This window comes from Neopsephotus bourkii, unplaced genomic scaffold (assembly GCF_033783945.1).
Source record: "Neopsephotus bourkii isolate Nb327-2 ecotype Australia unplaced genomic scaffold, CSIRO-AGI_Nbou_v1 NB_1016, whole genome shotgun sequence".
Classification (NCBI taxonomy): Eukaryota; Metazoa; Chordata; class Aves; order Psittaciformes; family Psittacidae; genus Neopsephotus; species Neopsephotus bourkii.
The window spans coordinates 479,281-506,932 of record NW_026901505.1 but is presented as its reverse complement, the minus strand read 5'-3'; the positions used below and the strand labels follow the sequence as shown (position 1 = coordinate 506,932).

General features: G+C 52.3%; 1 protein-coding gene across 1 annotated transcript; it reads right to left on the bottom strand.

Moving 5' to 3' along the window:
- Nucleotides 1-2,778: 2,778 nt before the first annotated feature.
- SPARC (secreted protein acidic and cysteine rich) lies at nt 2,779-12,531 on the bottom strand. Its single transcript, XM_061360062.1, has 10 exons — nt 12,388-12,531; nt 6,482-6,551; nt 6,254-6,304; nt 6,023-6,107; nt 5,521-5,642; nt 5,161-5,281; nt 4,861-4,994; nt 4,557-4,705; nt 3,749-3,897; nt 2,779-3,555 (listed from the first exon to the last, which is right to left on the bottom strand). Exons 2-10 carry the CDS (start codon nt 6,536-6,538, stop codon nt 3,527-3,529), a joined length of 897 nt encoding a protein of 298 aa, XP_061216046.1. The 5' UTR covers nt 6,539-6,551; nt 12,388-12,531; the 3' UTR covers nt 2,779-3,526.
- Nucleotides 12,532-27,652: the final 15,121 nt, after the last annotated feature.

Sequence of the window (27,652 nt, the reverse complement as noted above, 5' to 3'; positions counted from 1 at the left end):
CATACCTACTTTACAGCTTTAACGAGTTGTGGAGTCAATCCGCGCATCAGTTTGAGCCAAAAGAAGGCTCTGCAGTGGATATGGGCAGCTCAGGAGCTGCTCTACGAGCTGGAGCACGGCAGAAGGGTGGTGGTGGCGCTGCCAAGGGCTGGACCCACGCTGGACCAGACTGTGATGAGGTTCCCCATCAGCAAGTCCGGCTGTGCTTCAACTGCTGTGAAGTATCTAAGCACTAGCAAAAGAAGCTCTATCAACCCCACCACTGTGGGGCAGCTGAATGTGGGTCAAAGCCTTCAGTTACATGGCTCAATCTTGTTTGCAGAACAAGGCTCAGGACTATGAAATACCAGTTTTCACATCGGTTTAACACTGTGGGTTTCCCATGGCACTGTTAGATAGAGCAGAAACACCACTGGGTGCAGCTACACCTTGCAAACAGTGAGACTTGGAGCCCAGGTTGTCCCTAGGCATGTGACTGGAGTGATCAGTGCTCCTAGAGTGTCCTCTTTTTGCATCCCCTGCATAAGTATTTCAGCCAGAAACCTTAATGTAGCATTTATGCCATAGTTTGTTTCTTTTGTAAAAGTAAGGGTCAGGAAAGCAGACAGGAAAATACTAATCCCTACACAAATCCTTGTCTTTCCCATCTTTTCTCTTTTGGATGCAGGGCAATGCTCAGTGAGCTGCTGCCTTGTGCTGCCCCGAGTAGAGCAGAATCAACCATGTCTGCCTGCAGATGTACTGTAGCACTCGGGTCAGGTTGTGCTTGTGTCGGGCTGGTTTTGGACCCCAATCTCTGTTATTTTTCTCTCTGTTTTTCAAGTTTGCAAACTGTGTCCTCAGTCAGCACTAACCACAAGGAGAATTTCCACTTGGAAAGTACAGGCGCTGTGCAGGCACTGGGAAGCTCGATTTCAGCTGTAACAGGGGAAGGGCTGTTCTGTTCCACCCTTGCTGACCGTCTAGCTCCGAAAGCTTAAAAAGGCCAGCTTATTCCTCAAGTCCTGATGTAACCCCATGTACGGCATTAGCCCCAAGGCAGGGAAATTCCAGCAACTTGAGACTTCAGGCTGTGATCTTTGAAGGGTTAAGGAAGGCCCAGCTGCAACCTCCTGAGTTCACTTTGATGCTCAGGATGAGCATGATGAGTTAAAGCCAGGATAGCTGCACTTGTAGTAGCACTGAGCTGGGGGTCCTTTGAGCTCTGCCAGGCTGTTGGACGTGAGTATCATCCACTGGGATGGGACATGGATGTAGAGATGGAGCCCATTGCCTTCCTGAGCCATGATCTCTCTCCCAGTGGAGCTTGCTTTGGTTTAGAGCTGATTCCTTCCCAAGAGGGGAAGGCAGAGGGGACGAGGGCTGCAGAGCCTTCCCTTGCTGTCCGGCAGTGCCGGTGGGGAGGGCTGGAGCTGGCAGGAATGCATCTGTGTCTTGGCAGAGGAGCAGGAGTGGGAGTTTCTGGCTGAGAGGGAGTGACTGGAAAGCAGGTTCACACAGGGCAGCCGATCTCCTTCAGTCCTGCCTGCCTCCCTGTGCTTTTCCTGCCCAAATCCCCCCTCTTCACCTGCCAAGGTGGCATCTGCTGCATCTCCAGTGAGAAACCCCTCTCTGGTTAATGGCTCTGCTGGGAAGCAGTGTGGCTGCATGGAATAACCCCTGGGGTTCAAGGCAGGGGGGAAGACCTTTATTTGGCCCCTCTGGCCATCAGCTTTCCCACTGGGTCCAAACAGCTTGGAACAGCAGCGGCACAGTGACCATCCCCAGTGGGACCTGCTCTGGCCTCTGCAGCCAGGAGACACCATGAGCAGGATCCGTCCTACGGCTCTGCCTGGAGCACAGCACATCCAGCCAGGGGCTGTTGGCAGGGCACCTCACAGCTCAAGCAGAGCTCTTGCAATGTGGGTATTTTTAGCCCATGCAAATGGTGGTGTTTATTTTCCTGCTGTTGTGCCTCTTCACCTTTCCCATGGATTTTATTGCTCATTAAAGCAAGGGCCTCAGATCCATGTGAGTGTCTGTGCTGGCTGTTGCAGTGACCCCGTCTGCCTGTGTAGTACCCATCTAATATACCCCAAGGACCCCATTTACAGTGAGGGGATGGGCTGTGACTGGCAGGAGCACCTCATCTCACCCTGACCAGACTCTTCCCCGTGGGTAGGATACTTCTATTGAACACACGCACAAGGTTGGTGATGCATGTGCAATCCCCCTCGTTGGGATGAGACAAAACAGAGGAACATTGCAAGCTCATTTATTGTCAGTGTTTCAAATCAGTATTTTTTTTATTACAGAGGCTCATCAGGTTGCTCACACTGTGGCAGGAATTTAATAATATAAGGCACAGGGAACATTCAGAGGTAAAAAAGGAGTTCTCAGCCTGCGAGACATAACCATCCCTTCGCTCCTGTCAGGACGCTCTCTATAAAGCAAAATCCAAATACCTTAATATCTTCTCCCTTTCCTCCCACCCATCCCTAAAACCCTGAAATCCACAACAGGAAAAATAAATCACAGCCTTTCCCTCGAGCCCGTGGCAAGCACAACTCTCCCTATGCAGAAATGTCCCTTCCAAGACAGCTTCCCTGGGACAGCAGGGCTGGAATTTGAGCACAACCAAGGCAGAGGTGGGAAGTGCTCAGGGGCACTGTGATTTGGGGAGAGCCAAGAGCTTTATCTCAGCAACAGCAAGGTCAGCCCCACACACCAGGGGAACAGGCGGCTGCACCCGCTCGCCCTTTGCAGCACAGGAAACACAACAGCAGTACGGTCATCGAGTAATGGTAAAGCACATAGCACTTTCAAACCTTTATTGGTGGAGAGGATTTTACAGGGTGGGATGCATTTCATCTCATTGGTTCTGAATTTTGTGCACTTGCCTATCCATTTGGTTGATTAGCCCTTCTTTTTGTGCCTAGTGATTGTTCAATTCAATCCCTGGGAATGGGGTGGGGGGAAGTGGGAAAAACAAAATCCTACCGCTCTGTATCTTTCTCATCCCTCTCCATCCCCCTACCACGAGCTGGGCAACCTCAGTGTCACCCACAGCTGCTCTGCTGGAAAAGCACAGTCCTCCTACATCCTCTGCCTTCCCTTGCTCTGCCTTCCCTTGCTGGTGGTCAATATCGGGCTGTGAATCAGCTGAGAGGTCTTTGCGTCTAATGCGGACGTGTCCAAGAACGTGCTGTTAGTAAGATGTTAAGAGAAGTCGATCTGAGAGCGGATACTGAGACAGAGAGGATATTTAGGACAGGAACAGGGTCAGTCAATGGTAAAGACACGTCAGAGAGAGAAACAGCTGGTGGAAGCTTGTGGAAACAGAGTGAGTAATCTAGTGGTAATAGATTAGGCTATGAATGAGGGCTGTTATTTCTCTTAGCACCATTCCTACATATGTTTAGGTCTATATTAGCACCTTGTTCCCAGGGAAAAACAAAACAAAACAAAACAAAAGCGGTTTAAAAACCAAAGGAAGTGGGAAGGTTAAAATAAGACAAAGTTGGCAGCAGAGGAGGAAGCTGGGGGTTTAGATCACAAGATCCTTGTCAATGTCCTCTGTGGAAGGAAAAGAGAGAGACAAGGTTAGGAGGTGGATACTGACAAAGTCCCATTGCTGGGATCCCCGCTCCCTGCTCTCCACTGCTTTTCCCTCCCCAGGACCGGCTGTAATTCATTGCTTTGTGTGGGCTTTTGGGGGTGCTTTTCCACGTCCTTTCCATTCCCCATTCCTTGCCAACTCAGTACTTACGCTCCTTAATGCCGAAGCAGCTGGCCCACTCCTCCAGGGCAATGTACTTGTCGTTGTCCAGGTCACAAGCCTCGAAGAAGCGAGTGGTGCAGTGCTCCATGGGGATGAGGGGAGCACGGAGAGGGGCCAGCTCGGTGTGGGACAGGTACCTGCAAGGTGATTGCATGGTCAGTGCATCGCCTGCCAGCACCAGCTGCCCTCCCAATAGGAAGGCAGATGCTTTGGCATGTGCAGGGGCCAGGACAGGACAAGACGCTGGTCCCAGCCCTCTGGTTTGAGCACTGTCCCAGTGCCCTCCCAGTATCAGCCACTGGGTGTCACGAAGGTCGAGGACTGGTGTTTGCTTTTGCAGCCCACTGTGCTAGTCACAAAATAGCCAGCAGCTGATGGTCCCCCCTCACCTCTATCCCTTGGATCTGGGTGTGTGATCACTCTCATGCCCATCTCCAGCTTCCAGCGATGGCAGCAGCTGCTCTTTCAGCTGCTGAAGTTATCCTAAGGCCTTTGGACTAAGATATTTCAGGGAACTATTACAGGACAGTAAATCTGAGAAGGCAGAAACTCCACACCCAAAGGAGATGGGAGCAGCTGGGGCAGGGGGAGGCTTCTCTTTCTGCAGAAATGAAGGTAAAACTGCCTCTACTCCAGCCTGGTTTGTCCCAGCCCCTGCTCCATGCGTTGTCCCTTTGCCTGTGCCTCTGCCACCATCCAGCTTGTGTTACATCTCCACCTTGCCTTGACACCTTCTGCCACCAAATCACCCTGGTCCTTGGGCAGGAAACGGTCCCCATCCTTTGCTGACACTCACCCATCAATGGGGTGCTGGTCCAGCTGCCCGAACTGCCAGTGCACGGGGAAGATGTACATGTTGTAGTTCTTCTCAAAGTCACGGGCCAGCAGCTCCACGGTGTGGTCTCCAGCCTCCAGGCGCTTCTCATTCTCATGGATCTTCTTCACCTATCATAGGAGAGAGGCCATGGAGACATTGTCAGAAGGCGAATGTGGTGCAAGGGGAACCTTAGGAGGTGCCCACAGCTCATTCTGATGGGTTCCCATGGGTGCTGGGCTCCATAGGTGGGGTGAGCTCCCAGGTTCCCTCCCCAGTCCCTCACCTTGAGCTTCTGCTTCTCGGTCAGCAGGTTGTTGTCCTCATCGCGCTCGTACAGGGTGATCAGCACGTTCTTGAGCCAGTCCCGCATGCGCAGGGGGAACTCGGTCAGCTCTGTGTCCAGGCAGGCAGGGATGACTGCAAACCATATGGGATGCTCAGTGCAGTGTCTGGACATGCAGCCCCAGAGCCCTCCCACCTCATCCCTGAGCCTGCCTGGACCTTTGGCTCTCCCTCAGCCCACCGGCAAGAGGACTGTGCTCGGGTTAGGGGTCTCCTTATCTAAGGGAATGGCTCCACTTACATTTGCAAGGCCCAATGTAGTCCAGGTGCAGTTTGTGTCCCTTCTTGGTTCCCTCCAAGGTGCACTTGGTGGCAAAGAAATGGCAGGAGGAGTCATAGGTCTTGTTGTCAGTGCCACAGACCTGCACAGGGTGGGGAGATGCTGTGTGAGAGGCAGCGAAGCCCAGCCTTGCTGGGGAGTCAGCTGGGACAGCCTCCAATTGAGATGTTTAACTTATTTCCTGGGGTGAAGAATGGCTCTTGATCACCACTGATGAGGCCAGAGAGGGAGCTGTCACCCTGGCTTGGCTCCCCCACCTCTGGGGATGTCCCATGTGGGGTCTTTCCCTGCTCTGGTCCATTAAGCAGCTTCTGTCCTCACCTTCTCGAAGACACCGGCGGTGGCTGGGCAGCTGGAGGGGTCCTGGCACACACACATGGGCGAGTTGTTGTCATCCACCTCGCACACCTTGCCATGCTTGCAGTGGTGGTTCTGGCAGGGATCTGCAAGAGGGCAGCGAGCAAAGTCAGAGCCTGCCCCATCCTCACCTCCCACGAGCTCCCCAGGGTATCTCAGCACAGAGGGAAGACAGGAACTTCACCAGGGAGAGCCCTGAGCACCTCTTCTTGCACTGGGAAGATGTGAGGGTTCCCAGAAGTCTGCATTAGCCCTCAGGCTATCCCTGGGCTCCCTTCTGTAGTCACACAACGCAATGGCAGGGCTGCAGAAAACACCTCTCTTGCTTTAAATGTGCATCTAGGTTGGCATTGTCCTTGTGCTTTACCCTTCCCAAAGAAGTTCCCTGCTGTTAGGGGTGGCTGAAGCTCCCCCAGGGAAGGGACAATGTCTTTGCCTGCTGGAGGGCAGGGGAAGAGCAACTTACTCTCTGTGACAATCTCCTCTACATCCTCTGTGGGTTCCTCAAACTCTCCCACCTCCACCTGGACGGGGTTGGCCCCCACAGGCTCCTGCAAAAGAGGTCACTGTTTCTGCTGGGGGTGCACAAAGAGCTCAGTACCAGAGCATCCCCCCCATTGCCCCTGCTCCCTCATGCTTTAGAGATGCTCTTCCCAGAGTGGTGGGTGGGATGGGATGAGGAGGAGCAGTCACCTACCTCTGTGGTGGGGTCTTCAATGACCTCTGTCTCATCGGGCAGAGCCTCCTGCTGTAGGGGAAAGGGACCGTGAGATGGAGTCTGTGGGGGGGGATGACCCACTGGGTTTCCTCTCCCCCTGTTGCCCTCCATCCCTCAGGGTTTTACTCCTTATAGAAGAAAATCCCCATCAAATACATCAGATGGACAACCATGACAGCAAGGGGCTCCATTGTCCCTTCTACTTACCGGAGCTGCCAGGGCTTTGCCTGCCAGGCAGAGAAGGAAAAAGATCCAGGCCCTCATCTTTCAGCAGACCCTGAACAAAGGAGAGGAAAAGGAGGGATGAGGAAGGAGGCCACTATGTGCCGCTGGGCTCCAGGCCGAGCTCAGGGCTGGCAGTCAGGCACTTAGAAAAGGGTGTTCTCTTGTTTCTGCCTCATCTGTTCAATATTACAGACCCACATGCTGGCTTTTCTAGCCAAAACCTTAAGCTAAATCGTGTTTCCAACACAAATTCTTTTGATTTTGCAAAATGGGACCGCAGGGGTTTAGATTTCTGTTGCTTTCCTGGATGCCTTTGCAACAACTGCAGTCAAAATGGCAATTCCCCTTTTCCTCACAGGAAAGGAGTCAAAGTTTTTTGGACCCAACCCTCAATTTTTAATGTTAAAAGGCCCCGATATGAGCCCCAGGTACAAGCAATGAAACTCCAGCATTTGGTTTGTCAATCAGATGAAACATGAAAGTGGAGGAAGGAAAGAGATAGCAAAGAGTCAGTGAAATGGGGCACTTGAGAATTCCTTTAGAAAACCCCTTCCTACATGGACACAGACATTTGTAGGGGTATCAGGGACCAGTCTCCCTTCCCCAGCACCCGCAGATGTTGGGGTCTTTACTGTAGATTTTCCTTTCCTACTCAGACCTTAGGGTCCCCCAGCTGGGTTTGAGGGATCCAGGATGCTTTGGGATTGTGTCCTGCTGGGATATGCCCCATCCCTGGCAGTGCTCAAGGCCAGGTTGGACACAGGGGCTTGGAGCAAGCTGCTCCAGTGGAAGGGGTCCCTGCCTGTGGCAGGGGTTGGAGCTGGATGAGCTTTAAGCTCCCTTCAACCCAAACCAGTCTGGGATGCTGTGATTTGAGCTCGAGGAGGGTGATTCCTTTCCACCCTCCGAATCTGGGCTGTTGCAGGCACTGTGTAGGATGAAAGATCCAGAACACTGCCTGCAATACAAACCAAAAGGAGAATGCAGCTGGTGAAATCACCCTGTCCTTGTCCCCCTCCCAGTTCCTGTTTGGCAGGATTGAGCCCCTCTGTGTGAGCGCAGAGAGGAGCTCAGATGGCAGCTTAATATGCCAGCGGCATCCTGCTCCTGACAGCTAGCGCTGCCCTCTCCCTTCCGCCCGCTGGGAGAGCCAAACACCCCTGGTTTGTCTCCTGACAGTGAGGGGACTTGTCCCCGTGCCAAGGCTTCTGCTGCCTCCCTTCCGCTCGCCCTCCTCCTCTCCACCTGCACGGCTGGATGTGGTTCTGGGCAACCTGGTCCAGTTGAAGGTGTCCTTGCTCACTGCAGGGGCTTGGACTGGAGGAGCTATGAAGGTTCCCTTCCAACCCAAACCATTCTGTGGTAAGGTGTCATCTTCTCTCTCCCTGAGCATGGATGGATGTCTGATTTGTCAGTGCACCCTTTCCCATCCTCCCCATACACAGCAGCTCTCTGGGTATAAAACCGTGCCAATGCTGTGCTGCCAGGGCACCAGCCAGGCTGAGCTCTGCTTCCTAATTTAGCAAGGTTTGGCCACACAGAGGCTGAAATCTCCTTCCAATCCCAACGCCTCACCTTGCCCCGGCAGGCTGCCCATGCAAAGTAGGTATCAGGGCATGGAGGGCAGTTTCCCAAGGGATGCTGGAAGGCTGGAACTGGTGGGAATGGCTGGTGCAGTGGGATGGAGGACCTGCGGGGAGAGGGGCTGCAGCTGAGCAGCTCCCTCCTCTCCCACTTGGTCCATGCTGTCCCTTCCCCTTGCCTTTATTTACTCTGGAGGCTGCTGAGAGCTCTTCTAGCATTTGCCAGGAGAGATCACTGGTTCTTCGCTTCTGGAGGGGTGGTTTGTGGTGGGGAGGTGGAAAAGTACCAGTGAATCTGGCCATCTCCTCCTTTGCTGCCATCTCCTGGCTTGTAAAGGCTCCTCTTGGGCTTCTCCCAAGGGGCTTGTTTGCTTTGGAAGGTGCTCTGAGGTTCACTGATGCTTTTTGGGTGGAAACATGTCAGTGCCCAGCCTTGAGGAGATGTACATGTGGAAGATGGCTTTAAGAAGGACCCAACTCCAGACCAAGGCCATTCCAGATCATTTCCTCAGGCCCCCCAAAACCTTTGAATTTCAAAGCCTGGCCATGCAGTAGGCTGGGGTGAGGGAATTACATACTTGCTAGGAGCCAGCAGACAGTCGGAGCTGCCAGTGTTGTGTTTGGAGGAAGCAGGAGCATGGAAGAGTCTGAGCAAACACGCTCTGCAGAGCTGTCTCACACCAGAGATGGGAAAACAGGTTTGTTTGAAAAACAACATCCTTCTGGGGGCAGAGCCTGTGCACAGAGCACATTGCAGTGTCTGTGAGCCCCTGGCTCTTCTGCAAAGGCACGGGCATTCCTCACTGTCTGGTGGCCACAGTCCTGAAATAACAGCTCAGGAGCCCTGTGCAGCTCAGAGCTGTGCTGCAGAAGAACCTGGCCCATGGTGCCAGTCTGTGTATAGACCTACTGTGGTCCTGCTGTCCAAGAGGATGCTCTCTGGAGCTGGCAGCTGGGCCATACCATGAGCTCAGCATCCATTCCCCAGCCAGAGCAGCTTGAGGGGTATTCCTGTGAGACTTGAGCAAGCTGGGGCTTAGACCCTTCCGTATCCTACAGGAATCAACAGAATCCAGCACTTTGTAAGATGCTGGAAACCAGGATGATGTAGGCACAGAGAGGGATGTTGAATATGAAAAAGAGAAGCCTCCGTGGTCACCATCCCCTCCTCAGGCCTGCCCTTCTGACTGCTGATGAGAGAGAAGAGAGCCTGGCACCCATGGCCTGCAGCCTTTCTAATGCTTGCTCTCACTTGCATCCTAAGTGGGGACTTCAACTCATAGTCACTGTGTAAATGGGGTCCTGTGGCTCCCATAAACCTCTCTCTACTTAGAAAGTTTTCCTTTCTAGCAGGGTCTAGGATATCCCTCAGTGCCGGCTGCCCGTTGCACTTTGCAGACATGACCCTAACAAGAGAGCCACAGGGAATAGGGAGGTCTGAAGCTGATCCTCAACACCTCCATAAGTTCAAAGCAGGCTACTCTGGCAAGCTCTTTACCACCCTCACCCCAGTCCTGTAGCACCGTCATAGGTTTCTCCTGTTGGAGAAAACACCCCAGAGTGATGCATGGAGGAGTTTGTGCCCTGGGTTCTATAGGTCCCTCTTTTCTCCTCCCACCTATGCTGGGACCCTTTGTGGTCTGGAGGAGACCAAGGACCAAGGGTGCAGCCTCTGAAGGAGGCTCTGTGGATGGTGGAGCATGGCCCATGTGGCACTGGCCATGGCCAGGGTTGCATAAGCCCTTTGGGATGCCACGTTTGCGTGGGGAGGAGTCTCTGCCTGGCCACTTTGACAGCTCCTCCCTGAGGCCACTGGGATAACCTCAGATGCCTCCATGTTCCAAGAGAGGGACCCTGCTACCACCTCCCATCACCAGCAGTGAGGAGCAGAAGTGGGTAATTGTTGGGCAAAACCCCTCTTTATGTCTCACCTCCCCACCAGCACCCAGCCTGGCCATGCAGGAGGCAGCCAACCCTCACTCCATCTGCTCATTGCTCTTCCAAGGCTCTGCAGGGTCTGACATGCCCCAGCACCTCCAGCTGAATGTAAAGGCAGCACCGGCCCATAAGAAGGCTTCTGCTACAAACCCCACAATGGGGCATAGCTTTCAAGGTGCAGATGGGTGACCAAGAGACAAGGCAAAGGCTGAAATTCAGTTTGAAGTCAGAGTTGTTTGTGTGAGTCCCCATGAAGCTCCCTGTTGAACAGGGCCCTGTGTGTCAGGGGGTGCTGCTGGGGGTGCCAGCTCACCCACTGAGACCCAGAAGGGCAGGGCAGAAGCAGAGGATAGAAACCAGCCTGGCTCCTGTGCAGTGCCCTGGCATGCAGCATGCAGGCTCAGAAAGCCAGGCTAAGTTTAGATGGGAGTGAAGCTCCCTTTAACTCATGCACACACTTGCACGCTCTGGGTAAAACACAGGGGGGAAAAAATCTAGGTACCACATCTGTCCATGCAGAGTCACTAAAGGCACATCTACAGCACAACACTATTAACCCATTCCCCTTGCAAATGGTTGAGCAGCTCTGTGCTTATAAACACGCTAGAACTTACAGGGTTATTTTTATAAGGGCAAGAGCTCATACACCACTGGTGTTATGTGCTGGCTTGATGCTGTCACAGTTTGTCCTGGTTGCAAATTGCATCCATAATGGAAAACATTAGTACCAAGAGCATGGATGAGAGCTGGGCTGCAAGCAGATGTGCACCAGTGAGCCCTTTGCACACCTCAGTGGACAAACCAGGCGACAGAGCACTTTCCTGTCCTGACTGAGCTCTTTTGCTTGGTCTGGATGCGTGGCAGTGTCAAAAGCAGCCGGGATGCTTCTGTACCAGTGCAAGCGGTCCCCCTGGCTCCCGGGGGACGCAGCGAGCTGGTCTCCCACCGCCCCACAAAGCAGGGAGAGAAGAAACTGTTCACTGAGTATCTTCAAAATGCAAACCCTCTTCAAAGCATTCCCTGCGCTCTCCCAGCGATAGCAGCCCCGACATCCCTCCGACCAGAGGACCCAGAAAGGGTTTCCATGGGAGCCGACATTCCTCTGGGGCTGAGTCATGGAAGAGCAGAGTTGTGGAAGGAGGGGCTTGGAAGAAAAAAAAAGCCTGAAAAGTTTATTTCTCCTCTTCCCCCTCCCGACACCGCCCGCATCCCTGCTCCTGCCTATGTGACAGACAATGGCTTGGCTTTAGCTGCTGTGCAGGACGCGACAGCCTTTTATGTCCACTTCACACTCGCCCGTTCAAGCCTAACAAACGGCTGTGATTTACTTTTGCCGTGTTGTAGAGGTCTGGGGCTGTTTCAAACCGGTGGTGAGTGAGGGCTCAGATCCCTGGCACCCCTCCCGGTGCCCCCACACAGTTGCCTTTGGGTTTGGGTGGGAATTTAGCCCCCGTCCTGTGAAGGTTCCTTCTCTGAGCTGGATGCAGCAGAGGAGGGACACAAAGAGCAGAGTTAGATGTCACTGGACGGCAAGGGCAGCGACTGCCTTTAAAGGCAACAAGCTCTTAACTCCTTCTGCGTGGACCTAAAATCGTGCCTGACTGAGCCCAAGTTCTTAAAACCTAAAAAGAAACCCCAAGAGAGCCTTGTTCCTCCTCTCCTGCAGCTTCTGTCTCTCTAACGGGCGATCAGCTGGAGTTAAACAAACCAGGGCAGCAGGACTTGAAATGGTTTCAAAGTCTGCTTGGAACAAAAAGCTGAGTGTCTTTTTGGGGTGTTTTTTTTTTTCTTAGGAGAAACAAGAGCGGCTGCACTGAAAAGAATAAAAATGCTGAGATGAAGTCGAAAGCTCTTTTGTTCTACCCCTCGGTAACTCCGGTGAGTAAAACTTCACCTGCCAACACACCTCGGGACTGGTCTGTAACTAGATCTGATTTGCTCTGCAGGTCAGTTTGATGTGCACACACTGGTCTTGCACACCTTGCTAAGGAGATACCCCACAGCTGAGAACCCAGAGGGGAAAAAGGGAGAAAAGAGAAAAACCTTAGGGAAGGTTAAATCTTTACAGATGCCATCCAAGTGCTAAAGCTAGTAACCTGGCAGTGAAATACAGCAACAGCCTCGGTTTAGGAGTGGAGATGCTGCAAAGAGGAGAAAGAGAAGGACAGGAGGGGTCTCTGAATGCAACACTTGGGGTGGGGAGCGTCCACATCCCCATCCCAAGCAATGCGCTGCCGAGCACCGGGTGCACCCCATGGGATGGGACAGCAGCTCCCGGAGCAGGGACCCCCATTAGAGGGGCAATCAGGACCCCAGTGCTGGGAGAAAGAGCACAGCAAAGGCCAACGCGGAGCTCTCGGGCCATACCTCGCAGTCCGGCAGCGGGGCTGAGGCAACTTCAGGCGCTTGGACGGGCTGGAGGAGTCTGCAGGTTTTAGAAGGAGGCAGGAGGAAGCCAAAGGGTGGGCTGGGTTTCCTGCTGCCTCTCCTCCTCCTCCTCCTCCTCCTCCTCGCTATCTTTTCAAATGGGGCTCTTCCTCTCCCTCTCTCCCCAGTGGGCAGTCCCACCCAGGGCTGAGGCACAGCTTGGGTCCAAGGGGTAGACCAGAGAAATCAAGCAGGGCTGGAGATCAAGGGGGTCTCTTGCAGCCCCCCCAGCACAACCTTCTGCATAGAGTCATTGTCACAGCAGCTCCCTGCACTGCTGCAATGAGTTTGTCAGTTCTCTGGCTCTCTCGGATTAAGAACACGGTGGGAGAAGGGAGGAATACCATCTCTGCTTGGTTTTAGCACCTCCTGGCACCTTAGCCTACTGCGCTTAACATGTTAACTGCTGTCATTTCACAACAGTGTAGTTCAGTCCCAGAGCTGCTATTTCCCATCCTCAGGGGGGTGCAGAGAAAGGCAGGATATTTCTTGTTCCTCCATCCTCTCTCTTTAACAGTGCTGCCATATGGGACTGCCTTGCGGGAAGGGAGGGGAAAGAATGATCCAGAGAGTGCGGAGAGTTATGACATGTCTGAAATGTGCTCCAGCTAAGCAGAGAAATGCTGGGCTGGCAGATGTGACCCTCAGCAGATTGGACTCTCTGCTGTGGCTACTGTCCAGCATATATGGACTGACTGAGCAAAACCCACAGCCAGAATTGCTGATCACTTGAATCCAATGGTGTCTTTGGACATCACAAACTATTTTGACCTTACAGATCGTAACTCAGTTGGAGTTACCCAGCCAGAGGCAGGCAGACAGCAAAGCTGTTTGGGGTTGACTTTTCCCATCTGTTCCTCTCCATGCCTGGAGTGAAAAACCCAGCTCCTCTCTCCTTGCATCTCACCATGACCAAGAGGATTTAAAGCTCACCTGCTCCCCTGGCAGAACCAGGCAGCATGCCTCTATGCACCAGCATGACCATGGCACTGCTTGCAAAGTAAAACCAGTGGCCAAAAAAGAGATGCTGTCACTTTGCTGGAATTTGGGCATTCCTCAATAGTGTCTCTAATGACATACAGAGCTGTCCATAGTCACTGCACATAGTCCAGCTCTTTGCAGCTTGTGATCCACCTATGGCACTAACTCTCACACATCCAGGGGATCAAGGTTGCACTGCAGGGGCTGCTGGAAACATGGTGGCTTGTGTAGCCTGTGAGACTGAGGGTAAGTTATCTTGCACCAGCAGTGTGATTGTGGATGCTGTGTGAAGGATAACCCAAGACCATGACAAAATGCAACATCATGTTTTGTCTTGGCTGCCTAGGGTTTGGGTTTATTCCTCCTGATTGCACACTCTTTGAGAGGGGCTGAGACACTGATCTGAGTGTCTCTTCCCACTGATGTTGCTGAGGCTGTAGATGTCAACATAGGAACTGGCCTGTAATGAGCTGCTGGGCTGTGCTGGCTCCTTGCTCTATAGGATTCTTGTTACTTTGTGATCTGTGATTATTTTATCAGGTCACCCCTCTTTCGGCCTTGCAGCACCTCTGCTGCATGTGAAAGGAGCAGATGTTTCTTTCTAAACTCAATAGCCACATGGCCAGCAAGAAACAAAAACCAAACAAAACAGAAAGGGAAAGAGGAGGGGAAAGATAGTGGAGGTGGCTGTGAGAACCATCATCGCTCCCCAGTGAGATGGTCGAGCTCTGTGATCAGGCAGCTTCTGTTGGCAAAGAGAAGACAGTCTTCTTCACCTATTACTTGGCTACACACCACTCAAAAGCCACCCCTGAGCGCTGGTAGGTGATTATTGATATCACTCACAAAGACATCCATAAACACCCAATACTCCCTGGTCCATGTGAAGCATAGTTTTGTGTCTAAGACCCCATGGGTCCTTCTAGCACAGCAAACTACTTGTGAAATCTGGAGCATCTTCTCCCACGACCGGTGTCCATAGCTCCCACATGCAGCTCAATGCCACTCGTAGGCCCAGTTTGACTCCAAAGGTCACATATCCCTAAAGCCAAAGTTTCATGTGCTTGATTCACACCCTGAGGAGCTGAGTGCTCCCGTTGAATGCTCTCTGCGCTGGATTAGTCACGGCTCACATTGAAATTGCACAGCTGCTGGTACCGCTCCGAAGGGAAAAAAGCCAAAAAGACATCTGGAAAAAATTTTAGGGAGGGGGAAAATAAGGAAAAAAGAAAAGAAACCACAACTTTTCTAACTGACAACGTGGCAATTGCTCAGTGCTCTTCACCATAGCCCGGAGCTAAGCCCTCTTCTAAGGGCTTAGACAAATGACACTGCAAGGGAGATAATTATAACAGGGATTTCTTTATATATGTGGCGGCTTCAACCCTGGTTTGGGGTGAAAGCAAAAAGCAGCCTGTGCAGTGATGCAGCCACATCTGGAAAAGGCCCTTGAGCTCCTGGTGGTGAGCCCAGGGGGGGTGTGAGTGAGGGTCCTCATGGTCCTCCATGTACATGGTGGGGACAGCTGGGTCCTGTACGCTGTGAGGGGCACAGTGCCAGCACTAGGTGTGCCTTGTTAACAGTGGGATGCAGGGGGATTGCACAGAGAGGGAAATGAGTGCAGAGCAAGTGGCTGGTTCTTTAATCTCAGCAGCTTTAAGAAGCTCCAGAGCTTGCAGAGGAAGGCCTGAGAAGTCCTCTCCACATTTACAAGGCTTAGTGGGGTTGTCAAAGAGGAGATTTTTGGTGTGAGGCTGCCAGGAGGAAAAGTGGACCTCACACATGCTTACAAGGCTCTCCTATGCTGTCTGGAGCACTGGGCAGGAGATTGCCCAAGGCCCCCATCAGCCCCAAGAGCCTTCCCATTGCTCCTGGCCTCACAGGTCCAGCTCCGACCACATGCCAGAGGGTGGTTTGGGCACAACTGATGCACCCTAGGGCTCCCAGGACTCACTTCCAGGTCAAGCAACCACACAAAGTCTGATGGAAATGGCAAACAAGACAAAACCCCTTGAACCGGGAGTTTAGTTCACAGCAGAGTCAAGGGGTTTGCAGGGCTGAGGTTGGAGCTGCAGCTAACCCCAGCTCAAAATCCACGTTTCTTCTTCCCAATTTAAACCAGGTTGGGCAGATCTGGACTGGAGCAGTTGAGAAAACCCCAGTGCTCTCCGAAAGGGCAACAGTTGTGCAAGAGAAGGAGAGAAACGTGAGCAAGAGCTCAGTGAAGGGATACAAGTGTGGATCAATAACCCTGCTGTCTCCCAGTCACCAACCTGTCGGTGTGAGAAGTCTTTCCTCCTCTCAGCTCTGGGAGGGATTCTCTAATGAGTTTTTCTGCAGAGGATGTTCCTGTATTAATTGCTGTTGGATGCTGCTGCAAAACAATGAACCCAAAGTGTATAAACAGGATGCCCTGGAACCGCTGTGGGAATATCATTTACTGTCTTCATTGCTGGGTGTGAGGCTGAGCTCAGGGCAGCATGGGGAAAGGCAATGGCTGCTGGAGTGGGAGCCCAGCACCCAGCTGAGCAGAAGGCAAGTGAGATGACTAAGTGCAGAGCAGACTGGAATCTGCTTATCCGAGGAATGTCGCAGCTCTCCTGCTATCTGGGAGTGTGTCAGCAGGTCCTGCAGGAGGGTTTCTGGCTTTTTCCATTTCAGCAGCAGCTCAGAGGCAGAAAGCCTGTTGCTCTCTAGACTCACATGCATGGACACTGAAAGCACCAGCTGCTCAGGGAAGGATCAACCCAAACTGTCCTGGGAACTTGTCCAGGAGTGGCTGTGTTTGTCCTGTGTGGGATGGGATTCTCTCTTTGGGCTCAGGAGTAGGACTTATGCCTGGTTCAGATGGAGCAGACCAAAACACAGCCAACGTCCCTTCCAGTGCCTGGATGTGCTCTGAGATGGCCTGGGGGTGAGCTGGCTCAGTGGGCAATGAAGGCAGATGGGGGCTGGCTCTGTCAGAAGCAGATGGTCAAGGAGCAGTGGATATCACTGTGGATTTTCAGTGTACACCACAGGTCTGCGGGGCTGGGGGTGAAATCCAGCTGTGCATGGCTCTGTGGTGAGTCAAGCTGTGGAGCCAGGACACAGAACACACTTGCTGTAGGATGGCTTGTTCTTTCCATGCTGTGCGTGGGCTCTCACACTGTCCTCCTGTCTCTGGTCCAACTTATGTCCTGTATCCCTGCAATGATCACCTCACTCAGTTGGCAGCATGTGGGGCTGCAGGATGCAGCCTATCAGTTCTCTCTGAAACCAAACTGAGCCCAGAGAAGCAGGGGCAAAATAAGTGGTGCAAGTAAAGAGCAATACGTGCTGCAGATACTGCCCTCGGTGCCTCCTGTGGGCATCAGGTCTGAACATCTCATCTGTGCCTGTCCCCAGCTACACCCAGAGCGAGTGGCAGATAGAAACCACTCTGGCTGTAGATCCCCACCATGTCCAATGGCAGAGTCCCCTGGAGCTGTCACACCAGGCACCAGCACATGGGACAGGTCTTCATCCACTTCGAAGCTCCTTTGCACAACCTGGGCACATCCAGACCCAGTATCTCCAATACCCAAAGAACCTCCCTGCCTCTTCCCCGGCTGTTGTCTATTAATCCTGGACATGGGGATGTTGTGTGCCTGAACTGCAGTCTGGTGTCTGAGCCTGGCTTCATTTTTGCTGGAGACCCTGCACTGGAGATGTGCCTGTGGCTTTCAGAGGATGCAATAAGGCTTCCAAGGGAGAACCGCTAACTCTGGGCAGTCCCACCTTGCTCCTGGTGTTTACCTAAGATGCACTTTTGAGTCCTCTTGGGCCTGACAGATGCGGCTTGGCAGCTTTTGAAGGCTATGAATAGAGCTGCTTAAGGAAATAAACAGGAATTCACCTTCACCTTCAGGCCCCTGGGACATGCGGGGAGAGGGAAGCTCCTGGGCTGCAATGGTAGCATTTTTTTCATGGATAAACAGCCTAAGTCTCTCCTAAAAGGCAGCCTTTATGGAAGTACCCACGTGAAGCTGTGCCAGCTCCAAAACATCCAAATGCAATCTGGGAAGCAGTGGCAACAACCATGGCTGAGGAAAAGACCAGAAAGGCAAACGTGAGGGTTCACAAGGCTCCCTGGGGCCAGCTGCCTTTGTTTTGGGGGTCACGAATGTGATGAGCTCCTCTAAGAAAAGCTTGATTCTCAGATGAGTTGGCTGCTTACTCCTCAACCACTGATAATCAGACCCCTTTTAATTCAGTTTATTCAGCCCCACAGCATTACATCTTGGGAATGAAAGCAGCATTTGTCCTGGGCCATGTCTTTGCTGGGAGCTCCTTAGTGGTTTGATAGGAGCCCATTTAGACACCTCTGCTGGGGACACGATGCAGGGGGCAGAACGATGAGTGTTCAGTGAGGCTGAGCAGTGAAGGGGCAGAGCTGCTATGGGTTGGGATCACGGCTGAGGCAAAGCAGGCAGCAGGGTTTGGTGCTCTCTTCGGCATAATTCTCTATTCCCAGGAGCCTGGCAGCTGAGAACATGGGCTCTAAGTGATGGCTGCTTTTGCTCCAGGCTTCTGCACTGCAAAGAGAAGGGAAAGATGGCCTTGGGGAGGGCAAGGCACATAGTGACCAGGAGCTGGGCTGCTTGTTGAATTAAAGCCTGTAAAGTTCAGCAGTTCCCTGTGGAGGCTGAAGCACAGGACTTTATTGTCCTCCTATTAACCCTCATTGCTGGCAAAACCCTATCAAAATATCCTCCCCCCTCGCCAGCTCTGCCCTGCAGTAACTCAGCCTGTGTATGGCTCGGTGCTCCCATCCCCATCCCCATCTCCTGCCAGCTGTACAGCTCCACTGTCCTGCTGTTGCATAAGCCAGGAAATGCAGCTTCACGCCGTGCACAGGGATCCCAAGAGGCCACGTTCCCTCTAGCACTGCTCACAGATGAGATCAGCATCCCTGGATGGGAATCAGGCCGTGCTGGATCTGTGGCTGCATCCCAGTGCAGGAGGCACAGTGCAGTGTGGGGGTGCTGAGGCCACCCCAGCTGAGCCTGCATGTATCCAGCCTGAAAATCCACATATTTTAATCTATTGCTCTGACGCTTTCTGCTTGAACTCAGTTTAGAACAAGCCCTGGCTTGCGATGTATGAGATGAACCAGGCAGGCTGCTGGATGCAGGAGGCCCCATTAAGAGGGTGTCCCTCAAAGGAGACAAAGTGGGATTGATTTTGGCAACGTGCACTGGGGAGGATCCTGTACACAGGTAGGCTTAGAAGGTGGCAAAGTTGATATAGGGGAGACGGTAGGAAATGCTTTTTGACAGCAAAGCTTTGGGGCAGGATGTATTAGGAGACTGTGTCATTGCTGCTGTGAAGGAGCCATGTGAAGGATGGTTGGGACAGGGTAGGATGGGCTGGTAGGGGCACTGCTGACAACTGCTCAAGCATTTTAGCATCTGATGACTCTGATTTACAAACGCAGCTGATCCGGGCCAGCACCAGCAGCAGAAGCACTGACCTCCTTACCCTGTCTGCTTCCTGTCCTCCTCCAAATCAGCTCCAAGTGCAATACGGAGCCTTTATAAACTCCCCTGCCCAGCCTGGATTTTACTCTGGGCAGTTCAGGTTCCTTAAAAATCTTCCGACTTGAGCACTTTAGATCCTTATGGCCATGCATAAATATTCTGCTCCTCACAAGGGGCTGTCAGTGGAGGAATCTCCACTTCACGTTTGGGTTTGATGGGATTTCACTGATCAGAGGGTGAAAGAAACCCCAGAGGGCACAGCCCCCTTAGCTGGATGAAAATACAGCTGCCATATCAGGGCATATGCAGAAAATACCTTGTGTGCCATTGCTTCAATGTGATGGGTTCTGGGGATCTCAATTTAGCCATGAAACATGTTTACATCCCTTCAAAACCCATCCAGTTTGCCCAGGGTTTGGCAGGAGCGGCACTGCGGGCAGCAATAGCTGGGCTGTGGGAAGGCTCGGGGCTGATGCTGCACCGTCACTGTGGGCTTGGGGCAAGGTGGGACGTGGTCAGCCCCAAAATAGCGAGGTCGAGCAGGGCCCCGGGCCAGCGCTGGGACTTTCCATCCTGCGCCTGGCCCAGAGCTGGGTCATCCCCTTGGGATCTTCTACTAAAATTAGCAGATTTCCCTGTGCCGAAAGCCCTGCGTCTGTTATCAGCAGCTGTGCAAGGAGACGGAGGGGCCAGAACCGCGGTTTAGGAAAACATCAGATTTGGAGAACTCCCTTTTAAGCTTCTTTTTTATGGGAAAAGCTGATGGAAAAAATCGTTTCCTGAAATGGGAGCCCTGGGGAGAGGCCTTGGACTCTTTCCTGTGTGATGCTGAGACTGCTAATGAGCATTAATCAAACCAGGTATCTGTAAAGAGTACCCACAAAATTACAGCGATGAGACATGAGCACTGGCAATGTCGTTCCCCCAGCCCCTTCATTTCAGACTTGCCTAAAGGTGCCCACAGCACCCTTTCTCCTGTGCTGGCCCCTGTCACTCCAGGGAGAGAGCTCACTCAGGATATATTACCAGATCAATGGTGTGGATTTTTAGTGTCCAGGTGGGAAATTAGGGAAACACCAGCTTTCTCTATGAGTGGGATGGTGCAGGGAGACACCCTGCTGTAAAGCAGGAGCGAGACCACGCTGTGCTTTGGGATTATAGAAAGTCACCCAGCTGGATTCTGGCAGCTCACACCATACTTGCCATGGGGATGTTCAGCTATTTCCTTCTCTAATGCACACAGGGGCTGATGCAGCTGGGGACAGCATGAGCATCCCTGCAGTGGGCGATGGAGCTTGGCTTCTGTGTGTGCTCAAAGGCTCCTTTGCTGCTCCTCTTCCCCTGGGTAACTATGAAGAATCATAGCATAGTCTGGGTTGGAAGGGACCTTTAAAGGTCACCCAATCCAACCCCCAGCAGTGAAGGTCCTCACTGCCCGGGGTGTGCCTGCACTGACACTGTTGGCATCTCACTGAAGGCTGGGTGATCCATGCTGGTTTTCCTCCACAGAATTAGAAATAGCGAGTGGCACTGAGGGAATCTGTGCTGCTTCTGGATGGGAAGTATGGATGAAAAGGCTGGATAAGAAAAGACATCTCTTTATCCTCTCCAAATCCCTTCGTGTTCAACCTTTTCCAGTAGAATCACTGCATCCCTCCCTTTGATTTTTCTGGAGCTCTGTGGAGAAAAGGAAGGGAGACACTAACAGCAAGTGAGATTTCCTCTCCTGGCTCCTTCTTTTACACCTTGAGCATGGTCCTGGGCTGATGTGTTGGGAGTGGGCTCCAGCCACTCACCCCCAGCCCAGAAGCAAGCTCTGCTCTGCTCTGCTCTGCCTGGGAGGGCCCATTTCAGTGTGGGACAGGGACATTTTCCACCCCACTCTCCCCCATGCTGTGGGGCTGAGCCGCTGCCCAGCCGGGGGACATAAAGACAATGCCAGGCATGGGGAGCAATGCCTGGCTTTCATTTCTATGCAGACACACACAAACAAGTTTGCTTCTCTGTTAGGAACTGGCAGCTCCTCTGCTGGGTTTGTAAGTATGGAAATAACATCTGGAGGTTTCCTGCGTGATCCTCCTCTAGGGATGAATTCTGAACCCCTCCTGCGCTGGGTTGCATTGGGTTGGGGCTATTGTTTTCCATGGCAGAGTGGTTCGCACCCAGCTCCCTTTGCCTCAACGTGGCCCTTACAGCCTCTGTCCCAAGTGTGGCTCCTGCTGTTTGTTAATGCTCTGGGCTCACAGGGAGGGTTTGCTGGCTTCTTGCTAACCCAGGCTCTCTGCTGAGCTGCCTGGCATGCAGCTGAGCACGGCATACTGAGACCCTCTTTAGAGGAGCTGAGGACAGACTGGCTGTGCCAGGGAGAAGGGAAGCAAGCGGATGATGGGGGGGATTGGACACACTTAGCCGAGGTGATTGGTGAGGCACATCCTTTCTGGTTTTCCTCTGGAAAACATCAGAAATTGCAGTTCCAGCTGTGCCCAATGGGTTCATGGTGAAGGTGACCCTGCGTGGCCAGTGACAGTGGGAAAGGATGGTGATCCTTACCTGGGGATACATGTCCCTGTCTTCAGCGCATGGACCCTTGGTGAGAAGCCAACAGCTCAGCCCAGAGCCTTTAAAGAGTCAGAGCTTCTTGGCTTCCTTTGTCCATGCTTTGGACATATTTTGACCTCAGGGCAGATCAAGCTTGGAGGGCTGCTCCTGAAACTGGGAAGCTAAAAATCCCCGGGCAGTTGTAAATCCAGCAGGGAGGATGCTGGATGTGCCACATCGCTGCTTGTTTGGCTTCTCCTCTGGCAAAGGACAGCCTGAATTAAGAAAGCAAATGGAGAGGAAACCGTAGGGAAATAAGAGCAGCTCTGTGAGTCGAGGACGCTCTGGACTCAATCCCATCCCAGTTGCCCTGGAAATTGGATGGTTCCCACTGAGCCGCCTGCTTTGCTGGCTGCTCCTGGGAGGGCACAAGCATTTAGCACTGGTCAGAGGCACAGGAAGTGGGAAAAGGAAAAATAAAGGAAAATAGAGAGGCAAATACTCACATAGGGGTTTTCTTCATCAAAGGGATACCCTAAGCTCTTTGCCCTGTGCCTTTGTGGAGATGACACAAAGAAGTAACCCCTATCAGCTCCCCTCTAGTGAGCCCTGCCGGCCCTCCAGACAGCCTCGTGTCCCATGCAGACTCCTGATGCAATTGGTGGGATCACCCTGACAATAGCTGTGTGGGTTGTTTTATTTTTAAGGCTGTGCACAACAGACTAAGCCAGCGGCCCCTGTTGTGATTGCTGGGCATTGTGCATCGTGCTGACATTGGGCTTCTGTGGGGCCAAGCTCTGCTCACGGCCAAGCTTTGGAGGGGGGGGGGATTTGGTTCATGTGCAATGGGGCAGGAGGGTACTTGGGCACAGAGGATTCCTGCTCCATTCAAGCATCCCATTTACAAGGGAATGAGCTGTGTTTGTTTCACCCTTTTCTGACCCATCTAGTGAGAATGGGTGAGCAGCTCTCGGATGGGCTGACAGAGACAGTCCTGCCCTGGGAATTTCATGACAGTTGGGAACTGTGGGGAAGTCTGAAATGCTGCAGCATCTCTCCTCTGGCTGTGCTCTGCCCCAGTGACAGCACAGCAACCAGCTGGCCTGGTGCAGAGGAAAACCAAACCCAGCACCCAGCAGTCTTTCAGGAGCTGCTCAGGAACAGGCATGATGAGCAGGAAGGGCCAGGCTGAAGGCTCCTGCCTACACAGACCAGTTTCCCTTGTCCCTTCCAGGTGTCTTGGGACAGGTCCATGTATCAGAACCGTCATGGAGCAGATTTGCTTTAACAGAGCAGCCAGGGACCTTGCCTTGTGTCCTGGGTATCCCACAGCCCCTCTGAGGGAGCTCCTTACTCATGAGAGCTTATTCCTGCTCACTATCACTGCCCCAAAATGCCACTGCCTGCAGCAGCTGTGGAGCTGTGAACCTCAGCTCTTCAGAGTCCAATAAATTAAACCTTAGTCCAAAAGGGGCTTGGGCTGTCTATTGCAAACAGAGGCAGCACAAAAGCTGCCTTTCTCCCTCTCATTTGACTTTGTTTTCTCTCCCTCCCCATCTGCTTTTAGCCAAAGGGTTGAATAGCTTCAGTATATACTGCAGGAGGCTGAAGCCAAAGGCTGGAGCACCAGGGAAGGATGCAGAACAGCAGTGCCCTGTGGCTGCTGCCTTCCGGAGGGGCTGGGAACTGTTTGCTACCCTCGCTCTGTAACCCAGCCTCCATCACCTTGCTGAACCCTTGGAGAAAGCAGCTCCAAAAGAAAACGCTTGTGCTCTGGCTAGCACACACGTGCACACTTCCTGCCCTTGAAGTCCTTCATTAAGTCTGGGTTTTGTTTGGTGTTCTTTGTTTGTTTGGGTTTTCTTTCTATTGACACTGCCACAGTCTCAGAGGGGGAGTCTGTCAGGGCCCCTGTGTTTTGCTGGTTTGGAAGCTGCGATGTGGAAAGCTGGGATGGTCACACAGGGAACCTGAGTGTATCAACAGGAGAACGGGAGCTAGCAAGGGCATTTGGTGTTGCTCTGTACGTCAGTGCAGCAAGCACCAGGACATCACAGTGCATCACCTGTGACAGTGGCCTCAGCTTGGCTGTGGCCTCATGACAAGGAAGATTGGGTCTTTGTAGACCTTACTGAAAAGATGCAAGACCAGTGCATTTAGTTCAGAGACCATCAAGCTTTCTCCAGCCAGTTTGGGAGCTTGAGTCCCTCCAAGGGACCATGTTATCTGTCTGTTCATCATGCTTGCTCTCCATCAGCAGAGATGCATGAACATGGAAGGTGATGCTCGTGACTATAGACCCTCAGCCCAGTGCAGTGGGGACCTCCAGGTCCAGCTGGATGCCTCTAGCTCAAAGCTAGGGCAACACTGCGGATGTTAACCCTTGAAAGCACAGGGGTATGGTCCTCCCTGCAAGTCAAACATCAGTCATGGTGCTCATCCAGCTCCCAGCTACTGCCATGCCCGGAATGCGAGCAGGCAGGTGAGTAAAGAAGGAAGCTTGAGGCAGGTTGTTTCTTACAACAAGCATTTAGAAGCAGAGTAAGACTAGAAAATCCCCGTCTTTTGGTAATGAATCCCCCATGTAACAATCTTAACATCCAGACACGACACGCCTGTGAAATTCCTGGGATTGTTGCAAACTGAACCCTTCTTTCCCACCCTGAAATTTCACAGCAGTTTACCTCTCCAAGCCACCAGGGATCACCATCTGCAGGCACAGAGGGGGATCTCCCGTCCTTTGTCTGCTTTCTGCAGCCTGTGGTGCTATTTTGGAAATTCTCTCATTTACTGGGTGGTTCAACTGAGTACAACTGCTCCTTTGGCTAAAACCATCCCCTGCCTGTCATCTGGTAATGAGAAAGTGACCAAAGCCAGTGGTGCTTAAGGCAGCTCTTTCTTTTGTAGATGAAGTACTAAGCTTTGGAGGCTGTGCATTTTGCAGTGAAATCAGATTTGGGGTTAAAAAGTGGGGGAAGGTGCCACTGGATAAAAATGACACCCAGAAGCAGAGCATCACTATGAGAAGGGCAATGGTGCAATGCAATGAGGTGGATGAATAAAGCAAATACCCTGTGGAAACACCATGGGGAGGGGAAACAAAGGAACTTTTAAAGCCCATCCCTCTGCGTTTGCCTTGTTCTTACTGGGGCTGCAGCTTGAGGCAGTTCACAGACTCTCACAGCTTAGCTGGAGCTGGCTGAGAACACTGTGAAGAAACGAGAAGTGAGATCCTGCTGCTGGGGATCATCTTCACGGGTGGCAAAGCACCAAACTGCACCTCACCAGCTGCTTGTCCTGACACGTCCCTCTTCCAGCAGGTCACTGAGATGTCCTGCAGAGCCAGGGTGTCTGTGGTACAGGAAAGCTCCCTTTCCAAGTGCCACCCTTTCCTGTTTGCATTGCAAACTGAGCATTTCCGTGTCTGAAAACAGCCACACAGCCTCAGTGTCTGGTATATTGTTTCCTGTGGAAATTATTGTGACCACATAATCTGTGCAGGCTCTTTGGGGTCCCTCTTGATGGCATGCAACCTGGCGGACCATTTCAGGCCAACCCGACGAACACAGATTTTGAAGGACTTGAAGTTGAGCAGTTGTGGAGCAAAGAAACTGCTTAGGTCTTGTCTTACCCTTTCAGACTCTATGAAGGAGTTGGTTTTTCTCCCAGTGTTTTTCCATCAGCCTCTCAGCCAGCCACCCTGCAGGTCTGCTGCTCAGTTCAGACTCAACCATCCTTCCTTAACTTCCCTAGGTCAGCTGTAACCAGCCCAAAGGCAGCCCACACACCAAAGCAAGGACAGTCTCAGGGTGTCATTACTTAGCTCTGGCTGCATGTTCACGGAGAGGTGGCCTTCTGGGAGGTACTCTGTGCTCCTGCAGAGCCACCGATTCAGGAGTGCTGAGGAGGCAGGACCACCAGGTCATCTTACCCAAACACTTTATCTTATCCACAGGAAAGGAAAGCAGGCAGAAAAGAACGTTCTGCAGATTGCTTGGTCTGGTTGAAATGCTCTCTTTCACTGATGACCCTGCAAGGTTGATGGGAGAGCACACACAGTGCTGCCCTGCTGGGCTTTTGGTGGCGAAAACAAGCAGCAGCTTGGGTATCATCCTCTTGCCCTCCTTAACAGGAGTTGTCCTGATTCTTTGGTATTTTCACTATATGTGCCTGAACTGTTGGGGTTAGGAACTATCACAGCACTTCCCTCCTCTTGGCTGGTGAAGAAACCTTGGCAGCTCCCATCTCTTCTCCAGTGGATGCAGGGAAACAAAGAGGGATGTGATGGGAGGGTCTGAGCACTGGGGCCGCCTAAGGAAGGGCTCATGGAAGCCTTTGGCACTTTCCCAACTGCTCACTCCCATCACCATCCTCAGGGTATGGCACCAGAGAGAGGTGGCCTGTGCAGACTTGTCACCCTTCTGTTCTCTCTGCTCTGGAACAGCAAGTGAGGAGCAGGGCATCAAATGCCAGGAGCCATGAGGTATAAAAGCCCACAAACCCTGCACACACAGTCTTCATCAGAAAGCAAGTGGCAGGGACACCTCAGGGAAGTGTGCACACAGGGAAATTATAGGGACCGTAAATGACACTAATGGCCAGGGAGAGCACAGCTGCCTAGTTTCATGATTGCTTGCTGCAAGGGAGTTAGAGGCATTTATTAAAGCGCAGGGTGGGGACCAGGAGGGGAAGAGTCCCCTGTCTGGACATCACTGCTTTGGTGGATGGAGACCAGCTCCTGGCACTTTGTGAAGGGCTGCTCCTCTTCTCTCTGGGCAGTGAGCATCCCCACCAAACTCTGCAGCCAGCTTGCGGTGATCACATCTCATCACTATAGCAAATTCCCACTGCAATGGAAATTACAACATTGCAAAATTCCACTGCAAAATGGAAATTGCAGTGGAAAGCTGCAATGTCATTTTTGCAGCAGGCAAGAGCTTAAAGCAGTATCCATCCCCTCCACCAATGAATGCCAGAGGGGAGACTTAGGAGGCTGCAGCCCTGCAGATGGGTGCTAAAACTTCAGGCATCTGCATGAACCTCCTGGCTGGCTGTGGGTAGAAACCTTTCCTTGTCTGGCTCAGAGATAAGCAGGCTTTAACCAAAACAGTTCAGCAGAGCAGGGAGAAGGGAGCAGAGCAGCCGCAGGAGTATGTATAGCGTAAGCTGCAGCCCACACATCAAGGATGAGCAGCCTGGTTCACAGCAAAACAGACTGGGAGTTATCCTCTATGGGCACAGCACTGCCAGTCCTGTTTGGCAGACAGCAAGTGCCACAAGGACTGCTGGCTCCAAGGCCAGCCGTGCCTCCGTGAGCCATCCAGTTCCATGCCAAACTAACAGCACACATCCTCTCCCAGCCCAGTGCCACCAGAGCTGGGCCACTGGGCAGCCAGCTGCTGGTGGATGTACTGGACATGCCTGGGAGGAAGCTGAAAGCAGTAAATAATAACTAACATTGGCAAACACCAGCTCAGACCAGCAAGGGAAAGCTAGGGAAAGGGATTCACTCACTCACCCGGGACCCTGGAGGTGTCATGTTGTGCATCTGAGTGCACAGGCACAAAGCAGAAATAGGTTGTGGTACTGGGCCTTGGATCAGGAAACTTCCTGCCACTGGGAGATTTTAATGCAAGAAAATAATGCAGTGATGTTACATGTTTATCCTTTAGCTTCCCTTAAATTAGAAGTAATAAAAAGTGTCTGCCATAGATTCCTTGAAGTGTCTCCAGCCCCTGCAAGTGCATCTATAGCAATTAAGCATGCTATAGATGGTAATAGCATTACTGTAATGGTAAGGGACTCTGAAGTACTAAACCACTCTAGGAAACAATAAATTGCAACTATGTCAAAAGCAGTCTCATCGTACAAGTGTGAAAAATCTTTTAAACATAATCTTTTCCTTCAAATTTTAGTTGTTTCTTCTTTCTGCAGAACAAGTCACATGTAGGCATGGGAGACATCCTCCAGGTGAAATGACAGACAGCAGACTGGGACAGACACGTGCAATCGCTTCACTGGCTTGAAACCTGAATTAAATGGATGGGAGTAGGGCAAGGCAACAGTACAGCCCACAACAGTGGTCACTGGGCTGAGAAATGACAGATCTTGGATTGATTCCCACAGCCTTCTCCTTCCTCCATCTTCTGCATTTCTCATCAGCAGAGGCATTGTCTTCTGCACAC